Source organism: Musa acuminata, chromosome BXJ1-6 (assembly GCF_036884655.1).
Source record: "Musa acuminata AAA Group cultivar baxijiao chromosome BXJ1-6, Cavendish_Baxijiao_AAA, whole genome shotgun sequence".
NCBI classification, from domain to species: domain Eukaryota; kingdom Viridiplantae; phylum Streptophyta; class Magnoliopsida; order Zingiberales; family Musaceae; genus Musa; species Musa acuminata.
In genome coordinates, this window is record NC_088332.1 from 16,320,296 (window position 1) to 16,347,993 (window position 27,698).

The window sequence follows — 27,698 nt, forward strand, 5'->3', positions numbered from 1 at the left end:
CATCTCGAATCTATGAAAGGATAGATATTCTAAACCTCTTACCCTTTTTACAGAATGTTCATTATAATTATAATTATATATATATATATATTTATATAAAATATTATTTCAAAAGATGTCATCCAACGTAGCTGATTAATCTTTTTACCCTTTAATATTAAGGTTTAAGGATTTAAATTATAAGCTTGCATGTTATTAATGTGATTGCGCACAAATACTGAATGGACTGACATTAAACACTATTCCAATTTCTAGCAAAAACCTTAACCTTAAAATATCTTTATGACATGTTTTTATGAAGATGTATGTTCCGATACACCAAATTTTTTTCTTATATTAGGACCTGACGTACTCTCGACTAACCTTTCCCTTCTTCTAAACCACTTCTTCTATCCTACACTTTAACCATGAACCGTGATCACAATAAATAAATCGTATACCGTTTCACGACTCGCATTGATCACAATTATAGAAGACCAACAAGGAGGTGCCCGAATTATGGCATTTATACTTCCCTTTTCTTGTAAATTTCCCAACCTGAATCACATACACACACATATATATATATATATATATATATATATATATATATATATATATATATATATATATATATATATATATATATATATATATATATATATAACCATTATTAAAAACGCAATTACTGTTTCTTTATTTCTGCGTCAAAAGATTATATATTACCTATTTAATACTATACTATATACCATACCAGGAAGAGAAGTAAGAAAGAACAGACCAGCCACGGTCACTAAAACGTCGTCAAAACGGAAACGTGAAAGAAGACGACGGAGGTAGAAGCACGTCGACGTCACCGCCACAGTCGATGGTCGTCACGGTCGTCAATGGCCTCGTCACACAACGACGCTGCAGGCGGTGTTCTGCTGGAAGCGGACGATTGGCGCCGGGGCGTCGCTTTGTGACTTGCCGCTGTCGACGATGAGGAAAGCAGGGCAGTTGGCCTGGAGGCGGTAGTGGCCGGAGATCCAGGTGCCGACCTTCCACCGGAGGCGGCCGTCGACGCGGACGTAGAGGAGGAGGTAACCGGCGCTCTCGTCTTGGGAGATGGAGTCGGCAAGGTAAGGGGCGAGGGGTACGGCGGTGCCGTAGAGGTAAGGGGACCAGATGGCGACGTCGTTGTGGCCGAGGTAGCCGGGCGGGAGGAAAGTGGCGGCGGTGAACTGCTGGCCTTTGTAGGCGGCGTAGGCGTCAAGGCGGTCGTAGTAGATGCCGATGCGACCGTTGGGGTTGCGGGAGGAGAGGGTGACCTGGAGGACGGAGGTGAGGAGGGCGGCGTCGCCGTGCGTGAAGTTGAACTGGAGGAGGGAGAAGTCCTGGAGATAGAACATGGGCTTGGTGGGGCGGAGGACGAGCCAGACGATGAGGACGGCGAGGAGAAGGACGACCACCAGCGACAGGAAGGCCGCCAACAGCCGGAGAAACAGCTTGTGCCGCTTGTGCTTACCGTGGATGCCGCAGTCCTTCGCCATGATCGATCCAACAGAGAGAGAGAGAGAGAGAGAGAGAGAGTGGTTGAAGGAGCGGAGTAGCGAGTGTGACTTATAAACGCACAGGTCCGGCTTGTTGTCACAGTCGAAGCGTTCAAGTTTTCTCCCTAAAAACATAATAATGAGACCTGCAGTATATATTTACTTTGTTTCCGCTTATCTTCTCTTTTTTCTTCTGTGTTTTCTCAAACATTTCTTCTTCCTTAATCATAATTAAATTCTAAAAACTAACTAAGGAGTAATCTTGATTTTATTTTTGGTTACTAAACTTGTGAGCCGATGAAGATCTCAAAATCATAATTAGGCGTATTTATAAAATTATATTTTAACTTAATTAAATAATGGATAATTCCTTTGTAGTAATGGTAACTCGGAAAATAGTAAGTACATAAGTACTAATGCCGCTAGTTTGATCTAATTTCGATGGACATCTCATGCCATCTCATGAACCGTATATAAAAGAAAATGCTGTTCTACGACCAATAATAAAACCAATTACCAAAAGCATAAATATGATATCTCTTCTTTTAACACGTTAGAATAAAGTTTGAGATCCTAATTATATTTATATATATATATATATATATATATATATATATATATATATATATATATATATATATATATATATATATATATCAAGGAGACAACCACAGCTAACATATATATATATCAGAGAACCTTTCAAGTTATTCAGCAAAAGATGTAGGGGAACATGAGAACATCATGCACCAAGGGTTAGCGGCCCACGAATGATTCCAATGGGCTTGGATGGCTAAATGTCACGAGCCGCCTGATAGGCTTAATTGCTCTTCAAATTTGTTGATCCAAATAGTTAATAATAATATAATTATTAAATTTTTATAAGTCAATCTTAGTCTTATCAATTTTCAACGTGAAACTACTCAGGATGTTACAATTTTAAGCTTGATGTCCTTATCAAGACCCAACATAACTTAGATCAAATCTGGGTACGATGCACGTGAGGTGTAGCCCAATGGTAGCTCAACGTTGTGACTCTTTGACTCCATCCATAAATAGATCTTTCATATTCGAGCTCTCTTAGAGCTCTAATACCAAATATCATAACTCGAGTTTAATGGGCTAACTAACTTGTCAACTTCATTTGACTTAAACTATTAATCATAATATTTAAGCTGAAGTTGATAGCAGTATGATATTTGAAAGTCAATCTTAATCTTGTTATTTTCGATATGAAACTAATCAAGATATTAAATTTTTTTTTACTCAAGGGTTTGACATCCTTGTGACCAGCATAGCTTGGATCACTCTAGTATGATGCATGTAAGGTATAGCTGAATGATAGCTTCACGTCATAATGAGTCCTCTAACTTTATCTACAGACAGTCCTTTTCTACTTAAACCCCCTCCTTTGTTTGACCTAAATTACTAGTTAAAATACTTAAAATTAATTATAGTATACTTATTATATATTATAAATCAATATTTGTCTTGCTCGCTTGCAAATGATTTAGATAGCTAATGAACTTTGTTTTTAACTCGATTGTTCCATGTTCATCAACAATTTATGGTCACAGAACAAAGTATAGCATGCACCGCTACTCCAAATAAAGCCCGATTGTTTAAACACCGTCTTAGTTTATGGTCACAGAATCCTCATTAGGGAATAATTCTGTCATGACAAGTCTAAAGTAATAACGGGAATTCAGTAGCAGTCACATATGATGAGATCAGATCTTCAATGCATTTTAAATATTCTATCCTATAGACTTGAGCATGGCAAGTAAAGAAGCTTTTCAAAAACAGCATTTTTCCCAATATAAATCATAAGACTTTTTTTTATTCTAGCCTTGCTTTCAGTTCAATCCTCGTAAAAATTTTATCCTCCGGCCTCTTCCAAATTCTATTCAAAAGTGGAGAAAAGCTACTGCCACCCTTTGTTAAGATACGAATAGACTAGATGATTGTTCCAGTATGAGTAAGACAGAGTCCTCACACAGAGTAGAGTATAATATAGCATGTATCATCTTTTTCCGGCTCTTGCATTTGACTAAATATCTTGTATACAAAGCAACTAAACAGGACAGCATTAAATGGAAATGTGGATACTACAGAAACATTGAAGCTGATTTCGAGTGTAGGTTCTGCTCACTTGTATACATTAAGATAAATAAAGAACCAATAAAATACGATATAACACTTGCCACAACATGCATCTATGGTTTCTTGCTACTAGGCATTCTAATGAAAGAAGAAAACAAAGGGCCTATCTATCAGTTTCACATGTCAACTATATACACCATCTCAACCACGAATATGGAGAAAAATTTGGCGAAGAATAAGGGTAAACATGGGAGTTACGTACCTCTTTAGCCAAGACAGAAAATGATAGAATCCTCATGCTGCATGGCTGGCGTCATCACTCATCATTCCCTTGAAGCTCTTCACTAACCATATTGCAGTTTCTCGTGGGGAAACCTTATCCTTCCCAAAGGGCTTTAGAACTACCGCAAGTTCTTCCAGCCTGTTGTGCTGCAGAAGACCTGCCGAAAGTTCTAACAACCCTTCGAGGGCTTCTGCCCTCTGTCTAAAAGAGTTCACATCCAAAGTTTCTTTAGCTGGAGTTTCCTCTTCCTTCGACACAATGGTTTGTTCTGATGAAGCTGATCTAGTCTCTGTGGAACTTGATCTCACTGTTTCTGAGCTATCTGGCTTATCATTAATGCTGCTTTCTGAGGCATTCGTCTTGAGGGTCACCGTTTCAACAAATCCAGTGGGCTTTAGAACATTTGATATGCTTCTCATTTCAACCTCATCTTGCACCACGTTCAATAACTTCCCCAAACCAATGTTTTGAACGCTTTCCTCCTTGTTATCTGAGATAGGCTGGTCAACACCAACCCGAAAGCTGCTGTGCCTTATGACATGTATGACATCATCAAAAACAGGGTTTAAATGTGATGCTGCTGGCTTTTCCAGGGTCTGATTCGTAGCTGGTAGACTTCCCAGGGAAGCGTTCTTAGGAGCTGATGAAACAAAACTCCCAATATCTGTCATGGAAGAGAGGAGCTCTCTGACAGTGAACTTGTCAACTCCAGTCCGCATGACAATTGGATTATGTTCGAGCTTGTTCAAAGAAACATCATCTTTGTAAACAACATCTTTTTCAGAGATAGAAAAGTTTCGCTCTAGAAGTGAACTCGAACTCATATCGTTACTTGAGGTACTATTCTGCAAGTCCACTGTGCTGACCTCCAAATTCAGAGTAGGTCTGCCTCCATTCTCATGACTCTCTGCTGATGAATAATCAAGTCGTGGATATGTACATGATGATAATGAAGACATTGGCAGATTTGATTCAGAAATTTCAGGGAGCAAACCCTCAGCAGAATTAGCTGCAATGTTTGAGGAAAACTGTTTTTGCATCTTGACAACTATTTTTGGAGATTCTTGAGTTGAAACAGATGGAACATTTTGATTACCTGCGTCAGTCTTCATTCCTCTTGAAGGATCTAGAGGAACCTCCTCTGGCAGGCCATTGACTTCCAATGGGTGACAACAATCTTTGCTTAGACCAATATCAGGCTCCTGAGTTAATTTGGCTGGAACACATTTGATCCCATTTTCAACTGGAGAATGATCAACTCCAGAAAGTTTCTTGGAAGGTACAGTCTGCTTCCTAGACATACTGGATGGTGGAGTCCTTTGCCTTGTCTTTAGAGGCATATAATCTTCTGTGATTTGTTTGACAGGAGCTGGTGGTGAAACACCATCGTATCTGGCTTTAGTTTTTGGAGAAGTCTCAGATACTGGTAACTGCAACATATATCAATGAGACGTAGATTGGAAGTATAAAAAAATGCATAAATGATTTTGGTGAGCTCATCTTACCAGTTGCTTATTTCTCTGTGATGCCTGTACTTGTTTTTCAGAATCACTATTAGTCTTGGCAGGTTCATCATGTTGCCCTTCTGCATTAGACTTTGAAATTAAAATGGCACTAATAGGCTCGGACGCCCTATGTGATGCATGTGTGCCAGATTTATGGCTGGAATCACCTTTTGCAGGATCATTATTTGTCTTGGCAGGTTCATCAGCCTGGCCTTCTGAATTAGACTTCAAAGTTGAACTGGTGCCAATAGGTTTGGACAACTTAGGCATTGGTTCCGGGCTAGTCTTGTGGTTGGAGCCAGTGACAACTTTTACACGGGTTGCTCTCACCAGAGAACTGCTTCCTCTGATTATTCCTTCCTCTTTCATGGCCACCGTCATTTTATTTATAGCTTTTGACTGATTAGATTCAACTTTTGGCTGCTGATCAATGTGTATGAACTTTGTTGAACCTGTTCTCTCCATAGCAGCTTTGGAGATGCCAGTACCATGTGTGCCATCTTCTGTAGGAGTATACTTGTTAGAAGACACTCCATCATCAGTTAAAGGACTGTCTCTTCCAAGTGCCTTTTGATGGCAGTCGACCACTGAACCAGAAGTGTTACAGTCACCTGACTGTAAACTATCCTTATCACTGCTGGAAATGCTGTCATTTTGACTTTCAGACATGTTATTTTGATTGCTTTGTGAGGTGGAGATGGGCTTCTCTGGTGGCTGGTTTATAATTCGATCAGGGCATGAGCGGTGTTCATTGACAAACGGTTGCAAATAAGGGTGTTGTAGGATTTCAGATGCCTGTTTGGGTTTAATCATAGAACTTTTAGATGAGGTCATGGAGCAAAAAAGGTGCAAGTAATCAGGTGCACGTGCACATAAATGGAGAAGATAAATTAAAGGGCTTACACTCGGCCGATTTTCTGGATTCTTCCTTAACATGCTTTTGGTGATTGCTTTCCTGCATGAAAAATGTGTATTAGCTCATCAAATTAGCAAACTGAAAGCAAATATTTAGTAAAGAATACAATTCCTGGTCTGTCCAAGTAAAACTTGTTAGCAACAATGAGTCATTTATGGTAGAAAATATTCAGGAGAAACATATTGAGGAATGAGTGTCATTAGAAATAAGATTGTTCAATGGTCTGAAAAACTGTTCTCTGTTATTGCATAAAAAAGTATCCAAGATCTGGGCTTAAAATGATCCACGTTTATGATATTGCCACCTTACAAAATCTGACCAAAAAAGACACCTAGAAATCTACAATTACAGTTTCTAATTAGTAACAATTTTCAAACTTTCAGACACAAACAGACTTAAAACACTCTAAGAACTCCTTAAAATAACTTTTAGAATTAATTGTGAAAATCATTCCAAAAAATAACAAAAAATAAAAGAAATATTATTCCAATCCCTAGGAGTCCTCATTGAATTTGAAAATCATTTCCAAAGCTTTCCAAAATATTCCAGCTGCAGTCCTTGACAATATGGGACCCTGAATGCATATCTCAAGTTCAAAAGTACAAACTGGGTTCCATGTTTTTAAGTTGGCTAGACAATGACTCAGTTGACCCTACCAGAGTTCATACCAGATCCAAACTGCTCAACACTTCTTAAAGTTGCATTGATATTGCTGAACATAGGAGTGGGATGAACTTAAGAGATGGCCATCAACATCATTATTTCAATAGTCGGTATTTGCCACTAAGTCCAAGCAACAACAAAGACTGTTACATTGCCAAAAGACAAGGATAAAATAAAACACCTCTAGAACAAAACAAAATTGAATATACAAGGACATCTCTGAACTAAATTATATGTTTCAGCTACAATATCATGGTGAAAGACAAATAAAACAATGGCCAATGACATAAAATGAGATCATTCTGCCATAATCCAGCATTAAGAACTAGAAATACAAATAATGCAGGCCCTGCTGGAATTAATTGTAACTTTCTCGACTGGATACACATGGTGATGAATCACAACTTCAGCAAAAGAAATTTGAAAAAAATTAAAGGCTCATCAAATACTCACAGGGAAGAAGAATAACAAGCCGGCAGCGGACCCATAGAGGACTTGTTAATTTTGCTTATTAAACCACCCATATCCTGAAATTAGTTTCTGACGCATCAACTAATTGCAACCCATGCTACAATAATTAAGTGACCATAAACAGCAACAAGAAAACTTGTAAAACTTGAACAATACCAGTATGCCAAAACAAATATTGCTTTATTCCTGTTCTTAAACTGATTTGTTACTTAAAACTGATGGACACTGTACACTGATAAATGGACAAAGAAAATATCAATATTTTTGGTTGGAAAAGATCCCTGTAGATGACCCCAAATAGTTGGCCCATTATGGTTTCTTATTGTTGTTGTTTAACAATTAGAGAAAATGGAGCACCTAAAGAAACATAGATGGAAGTGGACAAGGCCCAGCAGCTCAATTTTAGGTCTATGTTTCTAACCTTGGGTTTAGTGTAAAAATACCAATGTTGAAAACTTGTGATTGAAGGAGGAAAAAGCACATGCTATACTGAATTTCCACAAAGTGTGACATGGTCATATATGTTGTAGTGGCCACCAAAACCTATATTTGTGCCCCATTTACATGACTCTTGGCAAACCCCAAACCACACTTTTTAAGTTCCAAAACATAAGTTTACAGATCAGTTTAGTTGTCTGTTTCACTGGTTTTAAAGAGACAATGCAGATAGCCAAGCTTCTGACATTAAATTGGAGATGCAATTATCACATTAAAAAACACACAAATATTACTTGTTTGCAACAAATTTTACCAGAAATTTGCCAAAATGCACTTGTCGTTAATTTTTTAAAATCCTTCAATTGAAGTACGAACTAGCACAGAGATTGAATAATATTGATGAGCATTCTCAAATTCAGACTGATGGGAAATGGAGACTATTACTATATTTGTTACCAGGTTTTTACAAATTTACAAATGCATTATAGGAAAGGGATGGCTTAGATTTAAGGAAGCACATATATATGAATATAATCAAATTTTAATAGCTCAAGCCATTGACTACAATTTCCAATAACAGATTGCAGCAGGAACAATGTCACAGAGAAAGAGGTTAGTTTGAACAGTGATCAACCAATAGTACAAACAGTGTTATTCTAGCCCATTGATTGAAAATTTTGAAGAAAAGCAAGAAATATAATGATCTCCTTTTTCCAGCTCTGAATCTTAATAATAAGAGTCCAGTTCTGTGATGGATAGGTAGATTTAGAGACATGCCAGCACATGGTTTCAAAATACCATGCTTTAGATATAAGCTTTCTTCCCTATCCAGTTTTAGATACATTTAGCTTGGGTAAGACTACTTGTCAACAACAAGTAGTTGTGACTTCAAAAACATTGCACATAGATTAGACGACAGTATCTGTAACACCATGATAAGTTTACATAGCACAAGAAGAGTAAATCATAGCAAAATAAAAAGGGGAGAAAAATGTGAATGAAATGAAATGAAATGAGTACAAAGAAGTTGGTTGAGAAGACAATCCCCACCCCTGCATCATCCTCTGCTATCACTTTGGATTTTTCTTCTTTCATAGGGAAACATTTTGATCCTCAAGTTGCTTTCTCAACATGACAAACTATAGGGCTTTCTATGTCTTCACTTTTGGAAAAACTATCTTAAGTTTTTAACAGCCTATGTGAGAGTGATGAAATATGCTAGTCTAATTAAACCTCAATCACTTCAGGACTTGAGAATGAATCTAATTGAAGGATCAGGACTTAAGGAAAATAGTTTATAACTAACGAAGATGATTAAAATAGTTTTGATAATTGATAAATAACCACAGGATTCATTACACTGCTACAAAAAGGGAAGCCTGCCCTAAGGTATTTATTTCTTTGCTTTTGCATCAATATTCAAATGATGTAATTAACTGAATATGCAAGAAACTTACAAAAGCTTTAAAGGCAGGTCGATGCGCAGCCATTTCATACACACAGCAACCTGATCAACCAATTCAACATTAGTCATGATCTAGACTACTCACAGCAAAGGCACCTTACCTAGCACATTCAATTTGCAACCATACCTAAAGACCAGATATCTGACTTGAATCCATAAGGAATGTCAGCAAGGAGCTCTGGACACATATAATTGGGAGTTCCAACAACCTATACAAGGAGGTTATACTCATCAAAATTCCGGACACATTGGGCAGCACTAAACTGCCCAAACTGCTGCAAAATTATTGGAATTATGGTACATCTGATTTAACTCAGAATTAGCAGACTATTGGAACAGGTGTTAATTTTAATGTACTTCAAATTTTACTATTTGACTTTTACAAGTCAGTAATAAAAACATGCATATAAAATTCAAATATCTAAAGAGCTACTTGAAAGACCATAATTTTCTCCTTGTTCAGTTCTACGGAGCTGTGAATTCAATCAGATCCCAATACATAAGATATTGAAGACCTAACAGAAATAACTAAAGATTTACTTGATACAATTGCCCTGATTATAAATGATCTTTCTTACAGCAAAATTTGGCTGACAAACCATAGGACAATATTATATAGAATAGTAAGGACTGACACTTGATTAGCAATTCCACATGTTTTGTGATGTTATCAACTGTTGTAAGTTTCAGTTGTACATGAAACAAACATCTCTACAATCATGAAGATGTTGCTCAACAGTGAAATATTTGGGAGACACTCTTATCTGTTTGTGTTGTAATATAAATTTCCAAAAGTTGTCAACTAGTGACAATATAATTTACAGTGCAAAGACCAACTCAAATGACAACAAAAAGCTGACACAAAAACTCTGGTCAGGATGACACTACCAGTATTAATCCTGATACAGAAACATAAGAAGTCAAGGACCAAAGAAAACACAGCAATACAGTTACCCATCATAAAGAAGCTACTATTGATGATAAATATGAGCTATGAAAGCAAATTTACTAGCCCATTTTAAGAAAAAAATTGAAATACTGAATACAAACTCTGGAAAAGTGAATATATCAAATACAAAATTGTGTTGGGAGCCATGTACATCAAGGTTCGTGGTCCTTTGGATCAGTGAAATGGCAACTCAAACTTTTCCTTGATATTAAGCATATCATTCTGGTAATATTGATGTACTCACACCAAATGGCATTACCTATATCATCACATACTGTATTCATAGAATAAAAATAACTAAATTAATCATGCACAACCAATATATCATTAGATTAAATGCATTGTTTCCAAACAAATCCAGAAAAAAAATCAGAGGGTGATGTACTCCAGAAGAATTTATCATAAGGATCTCTATCACATATCACATACAGAAGAAGCCAGATCATCTGCTTTTAAGGTTTTAGCAAGCCCAAAATCCCCTGTGAAACAAAACAAAAGAGAAGTTAAAGTTATGCAACAAATGAACAAGTATTCAACTTTTTGGTTAGACATCACATGTCACTAACCAAGGCGAACTTCATGATCCTTGGTAAGAAATATATTTGAGCACTGCCACAAAGGTGAAAAAACACAATGGAAGAGATCAGACAACAGCATAAGCTGCAGATATAAGCAGCTGTTGCCAAACTTGTCACCAACCTTGAGGTCTCGATGCAAAACAAAGTTGGAATGCAAGTACTCAACAGCTAATAACAGTTGGACAAACCATTTCAGCAATTTCTGGCAGGAAGAAACACATCAGAATGCCAACATTATATAATCCTCAAGCACGTAAACAAACAATCAGAAAAATCAATTTTACCTCCTCTGGAAAATATGTTCCATTTGACCTCTTCATCAACTCACCCCTTTCAGGTGAAATAGATTTAAATTTAAGCAATTCAGAATCTTGACACTGAAGAAAAACTATGAAAGAAATAGCACTGAAACACTTACATGTCTCCTCCCTCACAGTATCCAGTGACAATACAAACATAGCAGCCCTGCATTCAGAAGCACTGATTAGACATTGGCTCAACGGATAATTTATACACATCTATGCATGATTTATTATTCCTAGACCTTCTCCACCCAGGCTTCCTTGAACTCCACAATATAAGGGTGCTGAAGCCGTGCAATAAGAGCCATCTACGCATACCATAGTTTAGAATACTTAGAAAATTTGACACGTATAAAATTAAAAAAAACAGTATCCATCTATATGACAGACCTCTTGATGAGCAGATCGCCGGCACCGCTCAGTCTGCCTTGCAAGCCGGATTTTCTTCAGAACATACCTGAAATCCAAAAGATAGCAAGCAACGGACCAACGAAACTCCAAAAGGGGCAAAATACTACCAAGAGAATTTATTGAACTTACTTCTTCTTTTCTTGCTTATGATTCACGAGAATCGCAGCACCGAAGGCTCCACGGCCAATTTGCTCCATTATCTCATACCTGTCCATTCTCGATTCCATAGATCCAATCCAACGAAATTATTAAGAAATCCTTCTGGGGATTCAATAAGAAGATTCAAGAAGAAATGCTCGAGCGAGACGAATCTCTGTATCCTTCAAAACAAATCCACGCCACTTCTCTCAATGCCAACTCGAGATGCCTTGCTCCATGGATCAGCTAATAAGATCTCCTCTACCTCTTCAAGTCACATCGAGTCAGAGAAGTATAATTTCCATTTCAGCGCACTGAAATCCAGCACTGATACTGAAAGGGGAGAAATAACAAAGAAATCGATCCAAACTTCAAATCGAGTGCGATTCGAAATCACCAGACGAAATTGATCTCAATCATCATCTTCTAGCACGCGATGCTACTCCTCGCCATCGACAATCCGATCTCCCGCTCCTCTGTCTCAATCTACTCCGCGTCCGCTGGCTGTCCACGGGCGGCGATCTCTCTCTCCAACAAGCTCACCGGAGCGGGAACCCGACGACGGCGAAGGATCCAATCGCCTATATCCCGAAGCCCTCTCAATCTTGAGACGAAAAGAGATCGACCACACCAATGCAGCTGGGATTACGCCTCCTCTCTGCTTCTTGCGCGCGTCGGAGTGCGGTGGTAGGTTGCTTTGGGTTATTATCCCCCTTTTTATTTTACTCTCTCACACTCAACTCTCAGTCTCGCCGTGGCACGGATTTTAAAGTGGAGGGAGGGATAATTTATAGGTGGACGAGTGAGCTGAGGAGGAGGGAAGGAGGGCAGTTAGCTAACCATGGGTTGGGTTGGGTTAGTCGAGTCAAGATGAAGGAAGCCACGTAACGCCGTGATGCACGGAGATGTCTGCGGTGGCCACAAATGGTGATAAATGTGAAGCCCAGCTCTAAATGACACAGGTGCGAATCATAAAGCTGCCAATCAGATGTTTCGTGCCTCTTAAAGCCTGGGTGTTGTGGGTCCCGGATCAAGTGTCATGCAGATTTGGATTTTGTTGGAATTTGATGAGCCTATTTGGGAACGGAACGCAACCCCGCTGGAAGTATGGTTGGAACGGCTGATCCGTCCCGAACATTTATCTCGGTTCGTCCACGCACGAATTCTGAAGCATGAGCTGATGTCTTTATGCACGACAGAAACCGTCATCATGTCGTCACATGATCAAGTTTGCTTCACATGCACGTAGCTCGGTCGGTGACAAAGGAAACACCAGAATGGGTAGGGATGATGGTCGGTCCCTGACTCAGACAGGGTTCAGGATTTTCCACTCCAGATAAGTCATGGGACCCACCCTGCAGGTTGTGAACCATACACGGAGAAAACCCTGAACCCTTGCTGGCCGTGAGGACGAGAGGTGGCAAGAGCCAAGGGGCGTTTAGCTGTCAGTGAGGTCAAACGTCAGGCGGGTCAACGCCGCTGATCGCACGGCTTAACTACCGGACACCATACTCTGATGCGACGGCAGACCTTGTCACCTTTTTTGCTCGCTGCTCTTTATATGGCTAATTCATGCAGTAAATACTGGAATGAGTCAAATTAGAGTAGGGTCCACAAGAGGGCCCCGTCTCCAACTGGATTCCAACCTTCGATCACACGCAGGGATCTTGACCTTTACATATGTAGATATAAACGGCTACACTAGATACACATCGCTTTGAGCTACTGAAGGAAGGAATCGCTTTGAGGCCATGATTAGTGCATAGCGATGCAGTTGTTGTCGCTGGTCCAAAAAGGTGCAGGCACATCGGAATGAAGTTAATATTAGCAATAGCAAAGCAACTTAATTATCTGAAAACACGAACTTATCTGATATCAGAGTATAAGATACACCACAACCACAACAACAATAATATTATCAGATCACTGCCATTAATATCGATATCAGAAATGACAATGGAGTCATCCCAACCCGTGGAGAGATACATGTCACAAGGAGTGAGGAACTCATCCACCAAGGAAGAAAAGCTTTTACATGGATAATGTACCAGTGTCTTCTTCAAGTGAAATTTCATCTAAATCCCTTGCACACAATTGACAGCAGCTATCTTCATCCTACTAATCTTCTGACTTTGTCTACCACAAATATGGATCCTGACACAAAGAAGAGAAAATTTAAGTAAGATGATTCAGTTTCCTTGTTTGGAAAGTAAAGAAACTACATTTTCTGAGTCTTATCAACATCAAAAATTGTCTTACTAACTCAAATGGTAATGAACTTGCAATCTATGCTAAGAAAGTTGAACATAGCCTGTGCCATCTCCTAAGTTCCCTTAACCTGAGTTTTGAAGTTCTCAACAGTATAGAATTAGACTAATTTGATGCCTATGTAATAGAATAATAAGACAAAAAATTAGGACTATCTGCTGCGGTCGTTCGATCCTGTTGATTGGGCCGTATGAAGGTCGGTGTTCTTAATGTTATAACCAGTTAAACTACTTCGCCTTAGTTCCACCAAGTTCCATGGGTCACAACCAATTTTTCCCTTCTTTCAAATAAGTGCCCATTACCACATGTTATAATTTTAGGATTGACCATATTAAATCAGATAAACGATTTGGGCCATGTTTGATAACTTCAACAGACTTGTAACGACACTAAGCTAAAATTCTCAGATCTTTTACTTTGCTACAATCTCAGCAAAATAGACTTCTGTTGCCAGCATATCTACTTAGATGAGGACATGAAAATAATTACCTCCATAATATTAACCCAAAAAGGGTATACATTCTTTCCAGTACTGCTTGATAGAATCTACAACTTTGACAGTGAAGGCCTTGTCCTCAGGGTAATAAGCAATGGGGTCTGAAAGCAGGGGGGCTGGAAGATTGAGTACTCCTTCAAGAGTTGCATGGAGACAGTAAGCTGAGTATGTCACATGGTAACCTCCTTCCTGAACAACTAATATGCGTCCCTCAGAGTGCATGTCGGCCAGCTTGCGCACTACTTCGCCAATCTTCTTATAACCTGCCATTGTGAGGCATTGCCTTCCATTTGGATCAAACTGAAGCAGGACAGGAGTCATTAGTAAGATAAAGAAGAATACAGATCAATCAAGAAGAAGCTACATGATTCGATATGGATTCTTCCCTGAAAAGCATCTTAATCTTCTCTCTAGCTGATTATACAATATATGATCTATTTTCACCTTATATAATCTATCTTGCCTGATAGCACTTCACTACTTTTGAGATATCACTTGGTAAGCAAGCAGAACCCACACACACATTAAAAGTCAAATTGACAAGATCAGAACAGGAAAATCAGCAGACCAGGATAGTCGAATAGAGGAACAAAAAAGTAATTCAATATCAATATCAACTCACCGCACTAGAGTCTTGCCCAACAACCAGAACAATAAGGCCTGGTTCAAACTTCTGAATTGCTGGAACAACCAGTTGATTCATAGCATAAGCATACCCCTCGTCCCCTGTCCCATTGGGTAAGGGTATATTAAGATTGTAGCCAAACCCACTGCCCTCCCCTACTTCGTCAATGGAACCATTCTGCGGATGTGATGGTCCCCAAGAGCCATGATTCATGTGAAGAGAGATTGTCAGAACATTATCTGAGCAATAAAACCCTTCAGCTGTACCATTTCCATGATGCACATCAATATCAATTACTGCAGCCTTTCTGCAGCCAGAATCTAGAGCAAGTTGTACTGCAAGTCCAGCATTGTTTAAGAAGCAATAACCATCAGCTCTACAAGGCTGTGCATGATGACCTGGTGGCCGCACTAGAGCATAAGCAAGCTTCCCATTTCCATCTAATATATATTTCATTGCTGATAGTGTGGTTCCCGCGGCTAAAAGGGCAGCACCCCAAGATCCAGGGTTCATAAAAGTGCCAGGACAGAGCTCTCTATGCCCAGCTACATTAGCTTGTACTAGTTCCTCCACATACTCTGAAGTATGAAAAGGAGAAATATAAAAGCTGATTCAACGGAGCAGATGGTAGATTTATGAAAATTACTTTGCTAGCATATAAAATAACCTCAACATGTCTATATCAGATAACCTTCTAATTAAGCAAAATTGCGGCCAACATAGAGTATTACATCTATCTGATAAATAAATTGTTTGCATCTTTAATTTTTCATCAAAATCATATGGGATGGCAGAACCTGATACTGATCTTCTTAATACCTCTCTTCTTATGTTCATGTACATCTAGCATCAACTTTCTCTTCTAAAAACTTATTAATATTCTTGATCTCTATGCATGATGTGCACATGATGCTTTCTAGGTATCACGGACTCCATCCCCATGTAGAGCATGCATTGACTAGTGTCAAAAATCCATCTCCTTACAGGTAGGACCCAAGTAATTATAAGAACAAAAAACTTGTTTCATGAACCAAATTGTTTCAATGCTCTATGTCAGTAACTGCGAATTTGACATATGGCCGTACCAGGGAAGAGAAGCTTATCCACTTGAACCATTAGAAATTACAAGTTCAGAATCCTTTTAAATAAAAGAAGTAGAATTATCATTTAAACAACCTGCTTCTTTAGTCACTAAAATAAGCTCCACATACTTTTCATTGTCAATTCAACATGAGGCAAAGCAAGAACTTCCATACTTATAGGAAGGAATCTTGATCTGATACTCTAGTCATTTGCCTAGATACGGAAGGAAAAATATTGCATCTAGTCTGCCTAAACTATCTCCGGTCTCTCTTCAAATCTGACATGGTAGGATGACAGAGAGAAAAGAAAACAATTAGTAACCATTAAGGTTTAGTTTGATTTAATGACAAGATCGATACAGGAACATACAGCTTGAAGATATCAAACAAAATTTGCTAATGCTCAGAGTTGTGCTCTTTATCTAATTCATCATAAATATACCTCCAAGAGCATCTGACAAACACCCAACAGACTATCTCAATCTATTACAGAAATTCAGTAGACATTTGAATATGTAGAGAAAGAGATTGTGTTAGTTGAATTCCTTGTAGCAGATATGATGTCTAAAGACTTGGACAGAACTCATTGTCTGTAGCACAAAAGAAGGCAAGCATGAAAAATCCAGCAACCTATGCAGATGTCTGTCATTTATGATAAAAAAAAAAAGCAGCACTTAAAGGCACAAAAGAAGATATGATATTAACACTCTGTGACTGGATGAACAGGCACTAAAGAAGACATGATATTAACACTGTGATTGGGTGAACAACATGGCTCTACAGATTTGGATACCCAACAAGCCTACATGCGTATAATTGAGCTTGTTCTTACACGAACAAAAATAAGTTGCTTATATTATTATCTCAGAGATCAGAATTAAACCGAAATATTCCTAACAGATGATATTCTTAACCCATAAATTGGCTGCAACTGATTCACATTTTTTCACCATAAATCCTCAACTGGATCCCATAAAAGTTTCTTAATATCTGGTTCCCATTGAAGTTTCTCAATACTCCGCAATTGGATCCCATCAAAGTTTACTAGTAACACTTCTTGCTCCATCCAAAGACCATTTGTCACTACACGACTCCACATATGCCGCACACGAAGGTCCAAAACATGATCTTTTTGCACACAGGGGATAAATCCTCCAAGAGCAACACAAAAATTAGAATCAATTGACCTCATTAATACTAAAGTATAACATATCAATTAAGCTCATTAAGCAGCAGTAGCAGCGGAAGACGAGGCAGTACCGGCAGTGTGGAAAGAAAAGAGCTCGGAAAGGTGGGCAGGGCGGCCAGGGTGCCACGAGACGAAGGGGGCAAGGGGCCCCTTGCGAAGTATGGAGACCATGTTCCGCACCCGGTCCGCGTTCTCCGGGTGCTTATCGAGGACCTCGAGGAACCCTGGATCGAAGCCGGTGTCGAAGACTCCGGCGCCGGCGTCGTGGTCGAGCATACCCTCGTGCCAGAACACGTGGATCACATCGCAGGGGAGCGCCGCGGTGAGTGGCGGGGACGGCGGCTGCGGATCCATGCCGCAGATTCGTGCAGGGGACCGGAATCTGTGGTTTGCCGACTCGACCCGGTTCGCTCTCCTCCGTAAGTAACCGGACACACACACACACACACACACACACACACACATATATATATATATATATAAGAGAAAATATGGACATTTTCATCAAAAATTGTAAAATATATACTTCTTCCGAGCAAATATATTAATATATAACTAGATACTTTTTTTTTGGTATAATGGACAAAAAATATATATTTTTTATCTCAATATTTTATTATCAAAATATAATCAAGACCTTATTACATAATATTATTGCTGTAAGATGACATCATTTCAAGTTAATAAATTAGGATTTATTATTGCTTATGTAGTCATGTTTAGGTGGGAAAATAAGATATGAGGATCTACTTCTAGTTTCTCTCAAGTTTTAAGAGTAGGAGAAAAAGTATAAATTTTTTTCAGAATTTAAATGAGAAGATATATAAAAAAATTTATGCTTAAGTTTGATTAACTCAATGATGTTGGTAATTGATATCATATGATGAATAATTTAATTTTTTATATAAAAAATTTATATTAAACTAAATTAGAGTGTTTAACATGATAATATTGTTTCAAATTTTTGATTTATTATTATTATTATTATTATTATTATTATTTTAAGTAAATATATATGTAAATGAGAGTTGTTCATTGAAATTAATGGTATGAGACGGGATAGAAGAAGATATTAAAAAAAATTAAAATGTTCATATAATCTTATATATAGTTCAAAAATGAAAAAAAATATACATAATTCTGAATAATTGAGACTAAGTTACTCTTGTTGGAAGATAACTGTCTTATATGTGAATCAAACAGACTATTGATGCCCTCTAGAGATCACAAATTACCCAAATCAAGAAATAAAGACAATACAATAAGGCAAGCCAGGCATCAATTCCTCCTCATATCAGTTCCCCATTTCAAGGAGTCAGGGATGGCTTAACTTAATGGTCTCATGGTGTGGTTCTCAAGGGATTTGCTTCGGATCATGTGCTATCCTCTCTTGGATCACATCCATAATCTTCTAGTTTTTTGTATAAATTATGATCTCAATTTCTTGATCTAATGGAAGAGGACAACTTTGATTTGTCTATCTAGTTTTACGTTCATCAACCCAATAATTATTAACCAGATTTCTAACATAATAAATTAGAAGATACTCAGGTCAATGCTTGATGGTTTGGTCTAAGCAAGAAGCTTCAGTTGACTTTTGACATCTAGATTTTAGAGCTCGTTGTTTGACTTAAATGATCTTGATCCTTGATCTTAGTTATACTTGAAAGGAGCAGATCACAAGTGGTTGGTATGTCTATGAAACAATCTTGAACTATGAAGGGTGTTTGATGCTGTTGATGTCACAATCTGTAAAGGAGAGTCATGAATGATGTCATCGTCGATGTCTCTAAAATATTTATGCCATTTCACGTGATGGAGTTTACATGGAGAAAGGATTACGGAACATTGAGAGGAATCGAAGATGAAGAACAGGAGAAAGACATTGAAATGTGGTGGGCATTAGCACTAGTAGAAAGCCTCCAAGCTTGAGTAATCCAACAAGCTCCAATCATCAATGTTCGCACGATCTTGCTGATGATCCATGCTGCATGCCGTGGTCGACTCAAACTCTTCTTGGCAATCCAAGGATACGTTGCTCTGAACAGGTTCCACTGGCAGTGTTATGGAGCTGCTCAACTCTCTATATAGATTGTAGTCTCCATTACCGAATGGCCGATCGTTGACCTGATTCAGTGGTGAAGTATTACCAACTGGCGAAAACATCTGACAGTGGCATGAACTCGATCGGCTTGTCGTTTCAGTATCGAATGCTGCAATGGCGACGCCTGACTCCATCTCCGGAGACCGGTTCATGTACTTGGCATACAACGCCTCGAGATTGATGGCAATAGGAGCGGCTACCTCGTTCGTCAGGAGGTCCGGGCGGACAGGACTCTGCGGAGCACGGCGATTGGAGTTGGCATCTGGACCACCGGCGGCGACGGAGACGGCACTGGAGAGCCTCGCTGACGACCTCCCCCTGCGGCTCTTGCGGTAGCCACTGCCGATGGGCACGTTGCGGAGCGACCCGCCCTTGGTCCAGTACCGCCGGCAGGCCTTGCAGAAGTACCGCGGCTGGCTCAGGCTGTAGTTGTTATAGTAACAGAACTTGGTGTCGGAGGAGCCGCAGCGGGGGCAACTGTTCGCCAGCTCGACGTCGACGGGCTGCGGAGGAATGCAAGGGAGCATGTCATGGTGGGACGAAAGCATGGGAAGGGAAGAAGGCAAGAAGAGCTGCGTATATGTCATGGAGAGGACAGAAGAGGGGGAAGAAGGGGTTATTTGTAGGCAAATGAAGGTCATCATGTCTCAGCCGCTGCATGTGCACGATGGAGTAAATTAATGGGGAGTGGTGGGAGGAAGGAGGGGCGGCGCGGCGGTTGAAGCTGCTCCGTACGGGGCTGATGGAGGCCGTCGGCGTTGGCTTGCTTCATCGGGTTCTCCTCGGCATGGGCGAGGCAGGGTCTACAACGACGCCGGAATCACCGTCCACGCCGCTTGTTCTCCTCCTCACTGACCGACCACCGGAATTAGGAAGAACCGATTGAGTTAAATAGCATTAAGATACCCAATTATAATTTGTTAGTGTCAAATTTGGTTGCTAACCCAAATTAAAATCCCAACTATCCTAAGTGGATTGAGGTTCATCAAATCTTATATCTAAGTAGTATGATAAAGTCTCTGTCAAAATACTATGTGAAAATAAGGTACTAAATTTAACATCCGAATTTAGTCTCAGTAGTTCAAACTTTTAATAGACTAATTATTTTGTTAGATCGAGACTCAGACTCATATGTATTCTATCATCCGATTTTGATTAGTATATTATATTATGATTGAAAAATTCAAAATAACTCAAGAAATCAATAAGTTTGATTTATTTCCTTTATAATTATATGGTAGCCTTGCTGATGAAAAGTAAGATCAAGGCAAATCTTCTTAGTAGACCCAAAAGAGTAAATAGATGAAGGAAAAAAATCATCTAATTAATGTATTATTACATAAATGATAGATCTTAAGTATTAGTTTATGTGTGAATAATATCATGTATGCTATTTAATGTAATAAAACTTTAAAAAAATCATAATATAATATAATATAATATAAAGATTAAAATGATTCAACTAAAAGAAGATTTAATATATTAAAAAATAATGCCAAGTAATCAAAATTCCAGCAGTACAATTGTGGAAATAGCTAATAATAATCACTAATAAATAAATAACCTCAGAATCATCGTCTCTTTGCCATGAGACAATTCCTTTTGCCATGATTGGGTTGGATTCTGGTTGTCTCTAAGTCAAGGGCAGATGAGAGAGGGACTTCCTTCATCTTCCTGCTTTCCAGGGAGACTTGTCTCTTAAGATAACTTATTACTCATACCTTCCTCGGATTTGCATGCAACGAGGAACCAAAGACTCGTTCATACCTCTGCAACGAAACTTGTCTCCATAGCGTTCTTAGAATGTGTCTCCTCACTCATTTGTTTGGTAAGAAAAGATATCTAAATAGCATTAATGGGAAAAAGGCAAAAAGGTGGACCCCTTCCACGGCCTGACCACGTCTTGCCTAATGTTGACCATCCAATTGACCACATCCGCTCTCGTGTCAATTTGCTATTGCCACTCGACGTGGGACATGACACCTGATGCGTGCAATTCCGTGGCTTTTACCCGATCCAACTCCGCTTCCGCCTCCTTCGGACGCAGCTTCCTCGTGAGCTCGTAATGGCGGCAGCTGCATGGTTTCTCTTTCTTCTCTCCTTCGTCCTTCTTTATCTGCTCTCAATTACTTCTGCTATTATATTTCGATTCGCTCCTTTACTTCATTGACTTGTTGTGCCTCTACCTTACCTCGATTAAGCTCTTAAACACATCCAGTTCTGCTCCCAACATGGATTCATCTGATCTCCCCATGGACGGGAAGTCGTCGAGGCCGCGGCTGGCTCCTCTCAAAGTTCGAAGGGACTCCTACGCGATAAAGAAACGTCCGGTTGTGCCGCCTGCGCCACCCCAGTACCGGCGGCCCATCATAATTTACGCCGTCTCGCCGAAGGTCGTCCACGCCACTCCTAGCGACTTCATGTCGGTGGTGCAACGCCTCACCGGTGCCGCCGCCGCCTCCGCCTCCTCTTCGTCTTCTTCTGATGCTTCAGTTTTGTCTGCATCTGCTCGTTTAGCCACACACGCATCGAGCAGTGAAATGTTGATGAAGGGCGAGCAAGATCTATCGGATGATCTACTAGGAGTCGATGGTGGCATGGTGTTTTCCCGATCATCCTTCGATGGACTCAGCCAAGATATTTCCGGCAACAAGGGCGTCATGGGGATCAGCAGCTTCTCGCCAAGTCCTAATCATTCTGCTGCTGCTGCTTACTGGGAGTTTTGGCTGCTGCAACAACGTGATGGAGGTCGTATCTGATGAAAGGACGACTCCACGCGATCTCACATCACAGTTAGCTAAAGATTCTCATTCATTTGATGTAGATCTACTGGATTCGTTGTCCTGTATTTTTAGATCTGTCGTTTATTCAGCTTGAAAAAATGATTTAGTTTCTATTGAACTGTGTATGCTTCTTTCACGTTAGTTTTGTCTAATCATAATGAACATGAAATCAATCAGATAAATACCAAAAAAAAAAGAAGGAAAATAATCGGGGCATTCCGAGAATTGAACTCGGGACCTCTCGCACCCTAAGCGAGAATCATACCACTAGACCAAATGCCCGTTTGCGTTTTGATTTCATCATAAATTTAAATAAATAATTTACATAACACCAAAATTGGAAATACATAGAGAAACAAGGCAGGTGGGAACCTTGGAACAATATGCAAAGATTAACTCCTCAAGAAAGGAAAATATTTTCTTTTTTTGTAAATTATAATCAATTGAATCGAGATATGATCTTAATATTCACCACCCAAGTTAGTATGCATTTTTTTTGTTGGATGATATTTTGCCTACTGAATCAAGAATAAATGAGCCAAGTAGAAATAGAGTTTTGATTGAGCAAGTTTGTGAGATGAGCTTTTAGAATATTTGATTTTAGTCTAGTGAGTTAGTTATACCACCATTAATGAGTTACTATTTTAAGTAATAAAATTTATGAAAGAATGCAATGAACTCTCCAATTGACAAGTGAGTTAGATGACTAGCATTTTAAATGTAAAAATATTATTGAATAAATTCTTGAACCATCAACCTAAGGTATAACAAGTACACCATTATTAGCATAGCATAGTATTTTAAATATAAAATTTATCAAATAAGATTTTGAGTCCTCAACTTAAATATATGTAAGACATGTTCACCGTTGCCATCAAACATAATGTAAAACTACAAGAGTTGTTGAAGAAAGGTTTCCAATCCTAAAATTAGTAGTGTACATCAAATAAATAATTTAGATGTATAAAATAAGATTTTAAACTCACAACATAATGTAGGTGAATTGGGTTTATGACTACGGTATTTATAAAACTTTGTCAATATATAACTCATATAAGTTTTGTATAAAAATCTATTACATTCTCAAACATGTACAGTTAGAAGTCTATTATATACTCAAATTGATACATGATCATATATCAGTTTTATAATAAAAATATAAATATCAAAATAACATAGGAATTGAATATTGAAAAGCTAAAAAAAAAATAATGAGACATGCTCACATATAAGAGATCATATCAACTTGAAGTAATGATATATTCAAATTACTTCGATAATAAAAAGTTCACTTCAAGATTCATATTCATATTAATTGGAGGGACAATTTTATGAAAATATATAAAGCAATCATTAATTACATCATTAACAATAGAAGCTAAATTTATGATATATTTTGAGACCATAAGTCAAATGTTTTTACTGTAAAATTTTCTTTTAGGACTTGATATTATTGACTTAATTGCTAGAGTGTTAAAGATATTTTGTGATAACATAATAATAATTTCTTTATCTAAAAATGATAAATACTCTAGTGGTTGTAAGCATATTAAGTTAAAATACTTTGTGGTTAAAAAACGAGTTCAGAAATAACAAGTGTCAATTGAGAACTTACTAAAATCTACTTTGATAATTGCTAATCCATTTACTAAAATATTGTAATCTAAAGTATTTAAAAACTATGTTTGGACTTATAGTAAGTCATAAAAGATATGATATATATATATATATATACATATATATAATATTTTTATTTAATTAAAATTATTTATGTCTACAATCATATTTATATTTATGCATATCATAGTTGAATATGATTATAGAAATTATTATGGACTATTTTAGGAAAAATTAATATTGCTATGGTATATAAAAAAGAGTATGACATTAATGATATGAAACTAGTATGACTCGTATAAGTTAGTTGGACTTAATATAGTATTATTATACTTATTGAATTTATTGGTTTGTCTTAAAAATTCATGACCATGTATAAAAATACTTTTTAAAATTTTTAAAATCTAATTAGGTAAAAAAATTTCAAATAATTTTTTATTTTATTTATTTTAATCTTAAATATCTTTTATATCTTACCAATTAGTAAGCCAAGTAGGAAAATATTAGATTATGTAGTCATATTTAATTAAATAAAATATATTATAATTCTAATTACATTCTGGTTAGGAGTATCGTTCGAAAGAAAGTTCAATTATGGTAGGATTTACTAAGAGATGATTTTAATAAGAGAGACTTTTCTATTTACAATCTTAGATCTCCGCTTTTGTCTATAAAAAAATAGAATCTCCTAAGGATGAACCACCAAAAATTAATATTATAGGTATATTCTTAATCTCGTTCGATCCCTATTTCATCACTTATAGTGGTCATACGAAGGATAGAAAGAGAGGAGAATACGAGTTTAATTCTCCTAGTAGATCGATATCGCTACAGCTTTCAAATCCGAGGACGATGCGTTTACGAATTAGATAAAGGTTTTCTGAATGACATTAAAAGATATGTAATTCTGATATTGATCTATTATTATTTTATTTTAATTTTAATATTAAAATATTTTTATCTAAATAATAATATAATTATAATTTTTATGCTTACACGATGAGCCCTTTTGCCCTCCTAAATGTCCCTAACTACGAAGTGATTCAACCTCTAATGAATAATGTTGGCCGCACTAATCAGGTGATGAAGTGGGATGCCCCTACCATCACCTTGGAGGAAAGACTCAAAGATGCCTTGTTCTTGGACACTCTGGATGAAGAAGGAAGAAGAAATTCCGGGAAATCTTTATCAGATTTTGTATTAAATTTTTCTAAGGCATCCTTATCATTTAAAATAAAATATTTACAATCAAAAACTTTAAAATATGATATATTAGGTCTTTTATTTTTTCATGATTCATAAGGAATTTTAAATAAATGAGGCTCTCTAAGAACTCTATTTATGACACAGCATACCATGTTAATGACTTCGACCCAAAAGTATTTGAGTAAGATATGTTCTTTAAGTATGCTTTTTACCATATCTTATAAGTTCATATTCGTTCTCTCAATAACTTCATTTTATTGTGAATTTCTTGAAGTACAAAAATTATGATCATACCTATTTAAATTATAAAATTCATAAAATTATGATTTTTAAATTCACCACTATGATAACTACGAATAGAAGAAATCATAAAATCTTTTTCATTTTGAAATAATTTATAAATTTTGATAAATTATTTAAAATAGTCATTTTTATGTGTCAAGAAGTATATCTAAGTATATCTATTATAATCATTAATAATCACATATGTATATTTGCTATCTCCTAGACTTATACTATCAATAGGTCTTTATATGAATGTGTTGTAATAGTTTAGAGGTACTTATTTGATTTTTGAGTTTAAAGATACTCTTTATATATTTTTCCAATTAACACACATCACAAATTTTATCTTTAATAAATTTAATGTTAGGTATTCTTTTTACAAGTTATTTCGTTTCAATTTATGAAATTAATTTTATACTAACATATCCCAAAGCCATGCATCATTATTCAAATTTTAAAAATAAGTTGTATAATGAAAATCATCAAGGTCGACAATATAAATATTATCACTTCTTAAAGCTATAATAAATTTATTTTGATTTAGTATTTCTATGGTGTAAGCATAATATTCAAATTTAATATTATATTTTTTATCATAAAGTTGGCTAATACTTTTTAAGTTATATTTCAAACCATCTACTAAAAACATATTTTCAATCAAAAGATTTGATTTTTTACTAGTATTTTCAATGTCAATGATTTTTCTTTTATTGTTGTCTTAAAAATAACATATCCTCCTTCTCGGCTAGTGAGCTTTGAGAAGTTTGTAGGATCTTCGATCATATGCCTTGAGTATCCACTATCAAGATACCATCTTTTGCTCCCAGCTCTTATTTGGAGACATACATACAAGAAAAAGATGTTTGTTTTAGATACTCATATAACTTTAGATCATTCGTGATTAGATTTACCTTTCTTGTCTTTTAGTTTTAAATCATTTATGATTTCTTTAGGAACTCAAACTAATTTACGATAACTATATTTCTTAAAAGAGCATGTGTAAGCATAGTGATCAAACTTTCCATAAAAATTATATTTAACTTTAGGAGAAATATATAGTGTGGATCCTTTTACAGATTTAGTTGGCTTTTGATGTATGTTACAACTTATAAAGCTAATACTTTCTTTTCTAAATACACAATCTTATTTAGTAAGAATAATATCAAGTGACTTATTTTTAATATTTATCGTAGAAACATGTTTCCTCTTCGAGAGATTCTATTATATTATTATTATCAATTGATTTCCTTAAGCAATGTTCTATTTTCTCATTCATGGCAATTAGGTCCTTTTTTGTATTTTGTAAAGCATATGATTTTTGAAATAATTCCTTTTTAAGTTTAAGATTAGATGATTTTAAATCTTGAGCAAGATGTTGATATATATTCATTATGCATAGTTCTTAATGTATTGAATTCACTAGTAAGTAATGCATGATCTATTAGGACTGAATTAGTGTTTCGATAAAAACCTTCAAAAATATTGAATGTGTGCTTAACTTAGAATAAGTGCAATAAGCAATTAAAGCAATATCAATAACAGTGAAAAGCAAAACAAAAATACAAATCGAGTTTTATAGTGGTTCGATCTTCGTGACCTACGTCTACTCCCGATTCCTCCTCCGTTGAGGCCACCGACATCCACTAATGGTCTTCCTTTAATGGGCGAAGACTAACTACCCTCTTACAACTCTTGTCTCCTTTTCACAGGTTTAGGAGATAACTTTTATAATCCACTCACCTATCTCTTAAACTTCACCCAACACTAGCTTAAGAGGAGTTCTCACAATCTTACAACAACTTTTTCCTTCTTTTTTTTTTTTACTCTCAGTTCTTATGTTTTTAACTAAGCAGGGATGAGTGGGATATTTATAGGCCTCAAATGACTTTAAAAACTAGAGCCAAAATTTAAATCCCCGAGATTTTGAGGTATTGGGCGATACCACCGTCAATACTGGGTGGTACCATCAGTTGTCAGTTCCGACACCAGGCAGTACCACTACCCAGTCTAGCGGTACTACTACTTGACACAATCACACTAGGCGATACCACTGCCTGACATAGTCTGGGAGACTATGTCTAGATGGTACCACCGCCAGACCCTACTACATGTCACTAAATGAGCCAAACAACAAGCTTAATTCAGCCTTAATTTAGGCCCAATTGGCCCATAATTGAGTTGGCGTTGTTTCACTCCAATACCGACTCAATTAGACCTAAACTAACTTAATATAGACATATAATTACAAGTATGAATTATATATTGTCCGACATGTTATTGGTTCATATAACGCTTTGTCCAATCCTTCAA

The 27,698-nt window shown here is 37.0% G+C and overlaps 5 protein-coding genes and 1 non-coding gene across 9 annotated transcripts; 1 reads left to right on the forward strand and 5 right to left on the reverse strand.

The window, feature by feature from the left end:
- Positions 1-649: 649 nt before the first annotated feature.
- Positions 650-1,818, reverse strand: LOC103988603 (NDR1/HIN1-like protein 1). The gene has a single exon (XM_065190123.1). It carries the CDS (start codon positions 1,644-1,646, stop codon positions 876-878), a length of 771 nt encoding a protein of 256 aa, XP_065046195.1. The 5' UTR covers positions 1,647-1,818; the 3' UTR covers positions 650-875.
- Positions 1,819-3,678: 1,860 nt separating this feature from the next.
- Positions 3,679-12,493, reverse strand: LOC135676516 (serine/threonine-protein kinase Nek5-like). 4 transcript variants are annotated; one of them, XM_065187792.1, is made up of 15 exons: positions 11,725-12,493; positions 11,575-11,641; positions 11,427-11,492; positions 11,301-11,347; positions 11,167-11,212; positions 11,004-11,084; positions 10,871-10,913; positions 10,734-10,783; positions 9,483-9,564; positions 9,348-9,397; positions 7,435-7,508; positions 6,306-6,357; positions 5,570-6,197; positions 5,403-5,482; positions 3,679-5,327 (listed from the first exon to the last, which is right to left on the reverse strand). In XM_065187792.1, the coding sequence occupies exons 1-15, from the start codon at positions 11,820-11,822 to the stop codon at positions 3,909-3,911; spliced, it is 2,883 nt and encodes a 960-aa protein (XP_065043864.1). In that variant the 5' UTR covers positions 11,823-12,493; the 3' UTR covers positions 3,679-3,908. The 4 variants fall into 4 exon arrangements, with proteins under 4 accessions (XP_065043864.1, XP_065043863.1, XP_065043861.1 ...); XM_065187791.1 differs by having other exon boundaries at positions 3,679-4,906; positions 4,994-5,327; positions 5,403-6,197; positions 11,725-12,492; XM_065187789.1 differs by having other exon boundaries at positions 5,403-6,197; positions 11,725-12,492.
- Positions 12,494-13,636: 1,143 nt separating this feature from the next.
- On the reverse strand, positions 13,637-17,820 carry LOC103988509 (histone deacetylase 8). Its single transcript, XM_009407047.3, has 4 exons — positions 17,465-17,820; positions 15,120-15,700; positions 14,491-14,797; positions 13,637-13,887 (listed from the first exon to the last, which is right to left on the reverse strand). Exons 1-3 carry the CDS (start codon positions 17,745-17,747, stop codon positions 14,501-14,503), a joined length of 1,161 nt encoding a protein of 386 aa, XP_009405322.2. The 5' UTR covers positions 17,748-17,820; the 3' UTR covers positions 13,637-13,887; positions 14,491-14,500.
- A 1,480-nt stretch (positions 17,821-19,300) lies between these two features.
- LOC103988510 (dof zinc finger protein DOF1.4-like) lies at positions 19,301-20,285 on the reverse strand. Its single transcript, XM_009407049.3, has one exon. It carries the CDS (start codon positions 20,139-20,141, stop codon positions 19,302-19,304), a length of 840 nt encoding a protein of 279 aa, XP_009405324.3. The 5' UTR covers positions 20,142-20,285; the 3' UTR covers position 19,301.
- Positions 20,286-21,728: 1,443 nt separating this feature from the next.
- LOC135677473 (uncharacterized) lies at positions 21,729-22,256 on the forward strand. The gene has a single exon (XM_065189833.1). It carries the CDS (start codon positions 21,729-21,731, stop codon positions 22,254-22,256), a length of 528 nt encoding a protein of 175 aa, XP_065045905.1.
- Positions 22,257-22,490: 234 nt separating this feature from the next.
- On the reverse strand, positions 22,491-22,562 carry TRNAP-AGG (transfer RNA proline (anticodon AGG)). Its single transcript has one exon. It is a non-coding gene; the product is annotated as a tRNA-Pro (tRNA).
- Positions 22,563-27,698: the final 5,136 nt, after the last annotated feature.

What these genes read in the sequence shown, in the direction of transcription:
- LOC103988603 (XM_065190123.1), bottom strand. Translation starts at nt 1,646, where the DNA reads ATGTTTTTAGGGAGAAAACTTGAACGCTTCGACTGTGACAACAAGCCG.
- LOC135676516 (XM_065187789.1), bottom strand. Translation starts at nt 11,822, where the DNA reads ATGGAATCGAGAATGGACAGGTATGAGATAATGGAGCAAATTGGCCGT. An exon ending in GGATCATGAAGTTCGCCTTG is followed by an intron (nt 10,784 to 10,870) that starts GTTAGTGACATG and finishes TTTGTTTCACAG; the next exon opens with GGGATTTTGGGCTTGCTAAA. An exon ending in CACAGAGAAATAAGCAACTG is followed by an intron (nt 5,328 to 5,402) that starts GTAAGATGAGCT and finishes TATATGTTGCAG; the next exon opens with TTACCAGTATCTGAGACTTC.
- LOC103988509 (XM_009407047.3), bottom strand. Translation starts at nt 17,747, where the DNA reads ATGGATCCGCAGCCGCCGTCCCCGCCACTCACCGCGGCGCTCCCCTGC. An exon ending in CTTTTCTTTCCACACTGCCG is followed by an intron (nt 15,701 to 17,464) that starts GTACTGCCTCGT and finishes TTCATACTTCAG; the next exon opens with AGTATGTGGAGGAACTAGTA. An exon ending in TTGGGCAAGACTCTAGTGCG is followed by an intron (nt 14,798 to 15,119) that starts GTGAGTTGATAT and finishes GTCCTGCTTCAG; the next exon opens with TTTGATCCAAATGGAAGGCA.
- LOC103988510 (XM_009407049.3), bottom strand. Translation starts at nt 20,141, where the DNA reads ATGATGACCTTCATTTGCCTACAAATAACCCCTTCTTCCCCCTCTTCT.
- LOC135677473 (XM_065189833.1), top strand. Translation starts at nt 21,729, where the DNA reads ATGGATTCATCTGATCTCCCCATGGACGGGAAGTCGTCGAGGCCGCGG.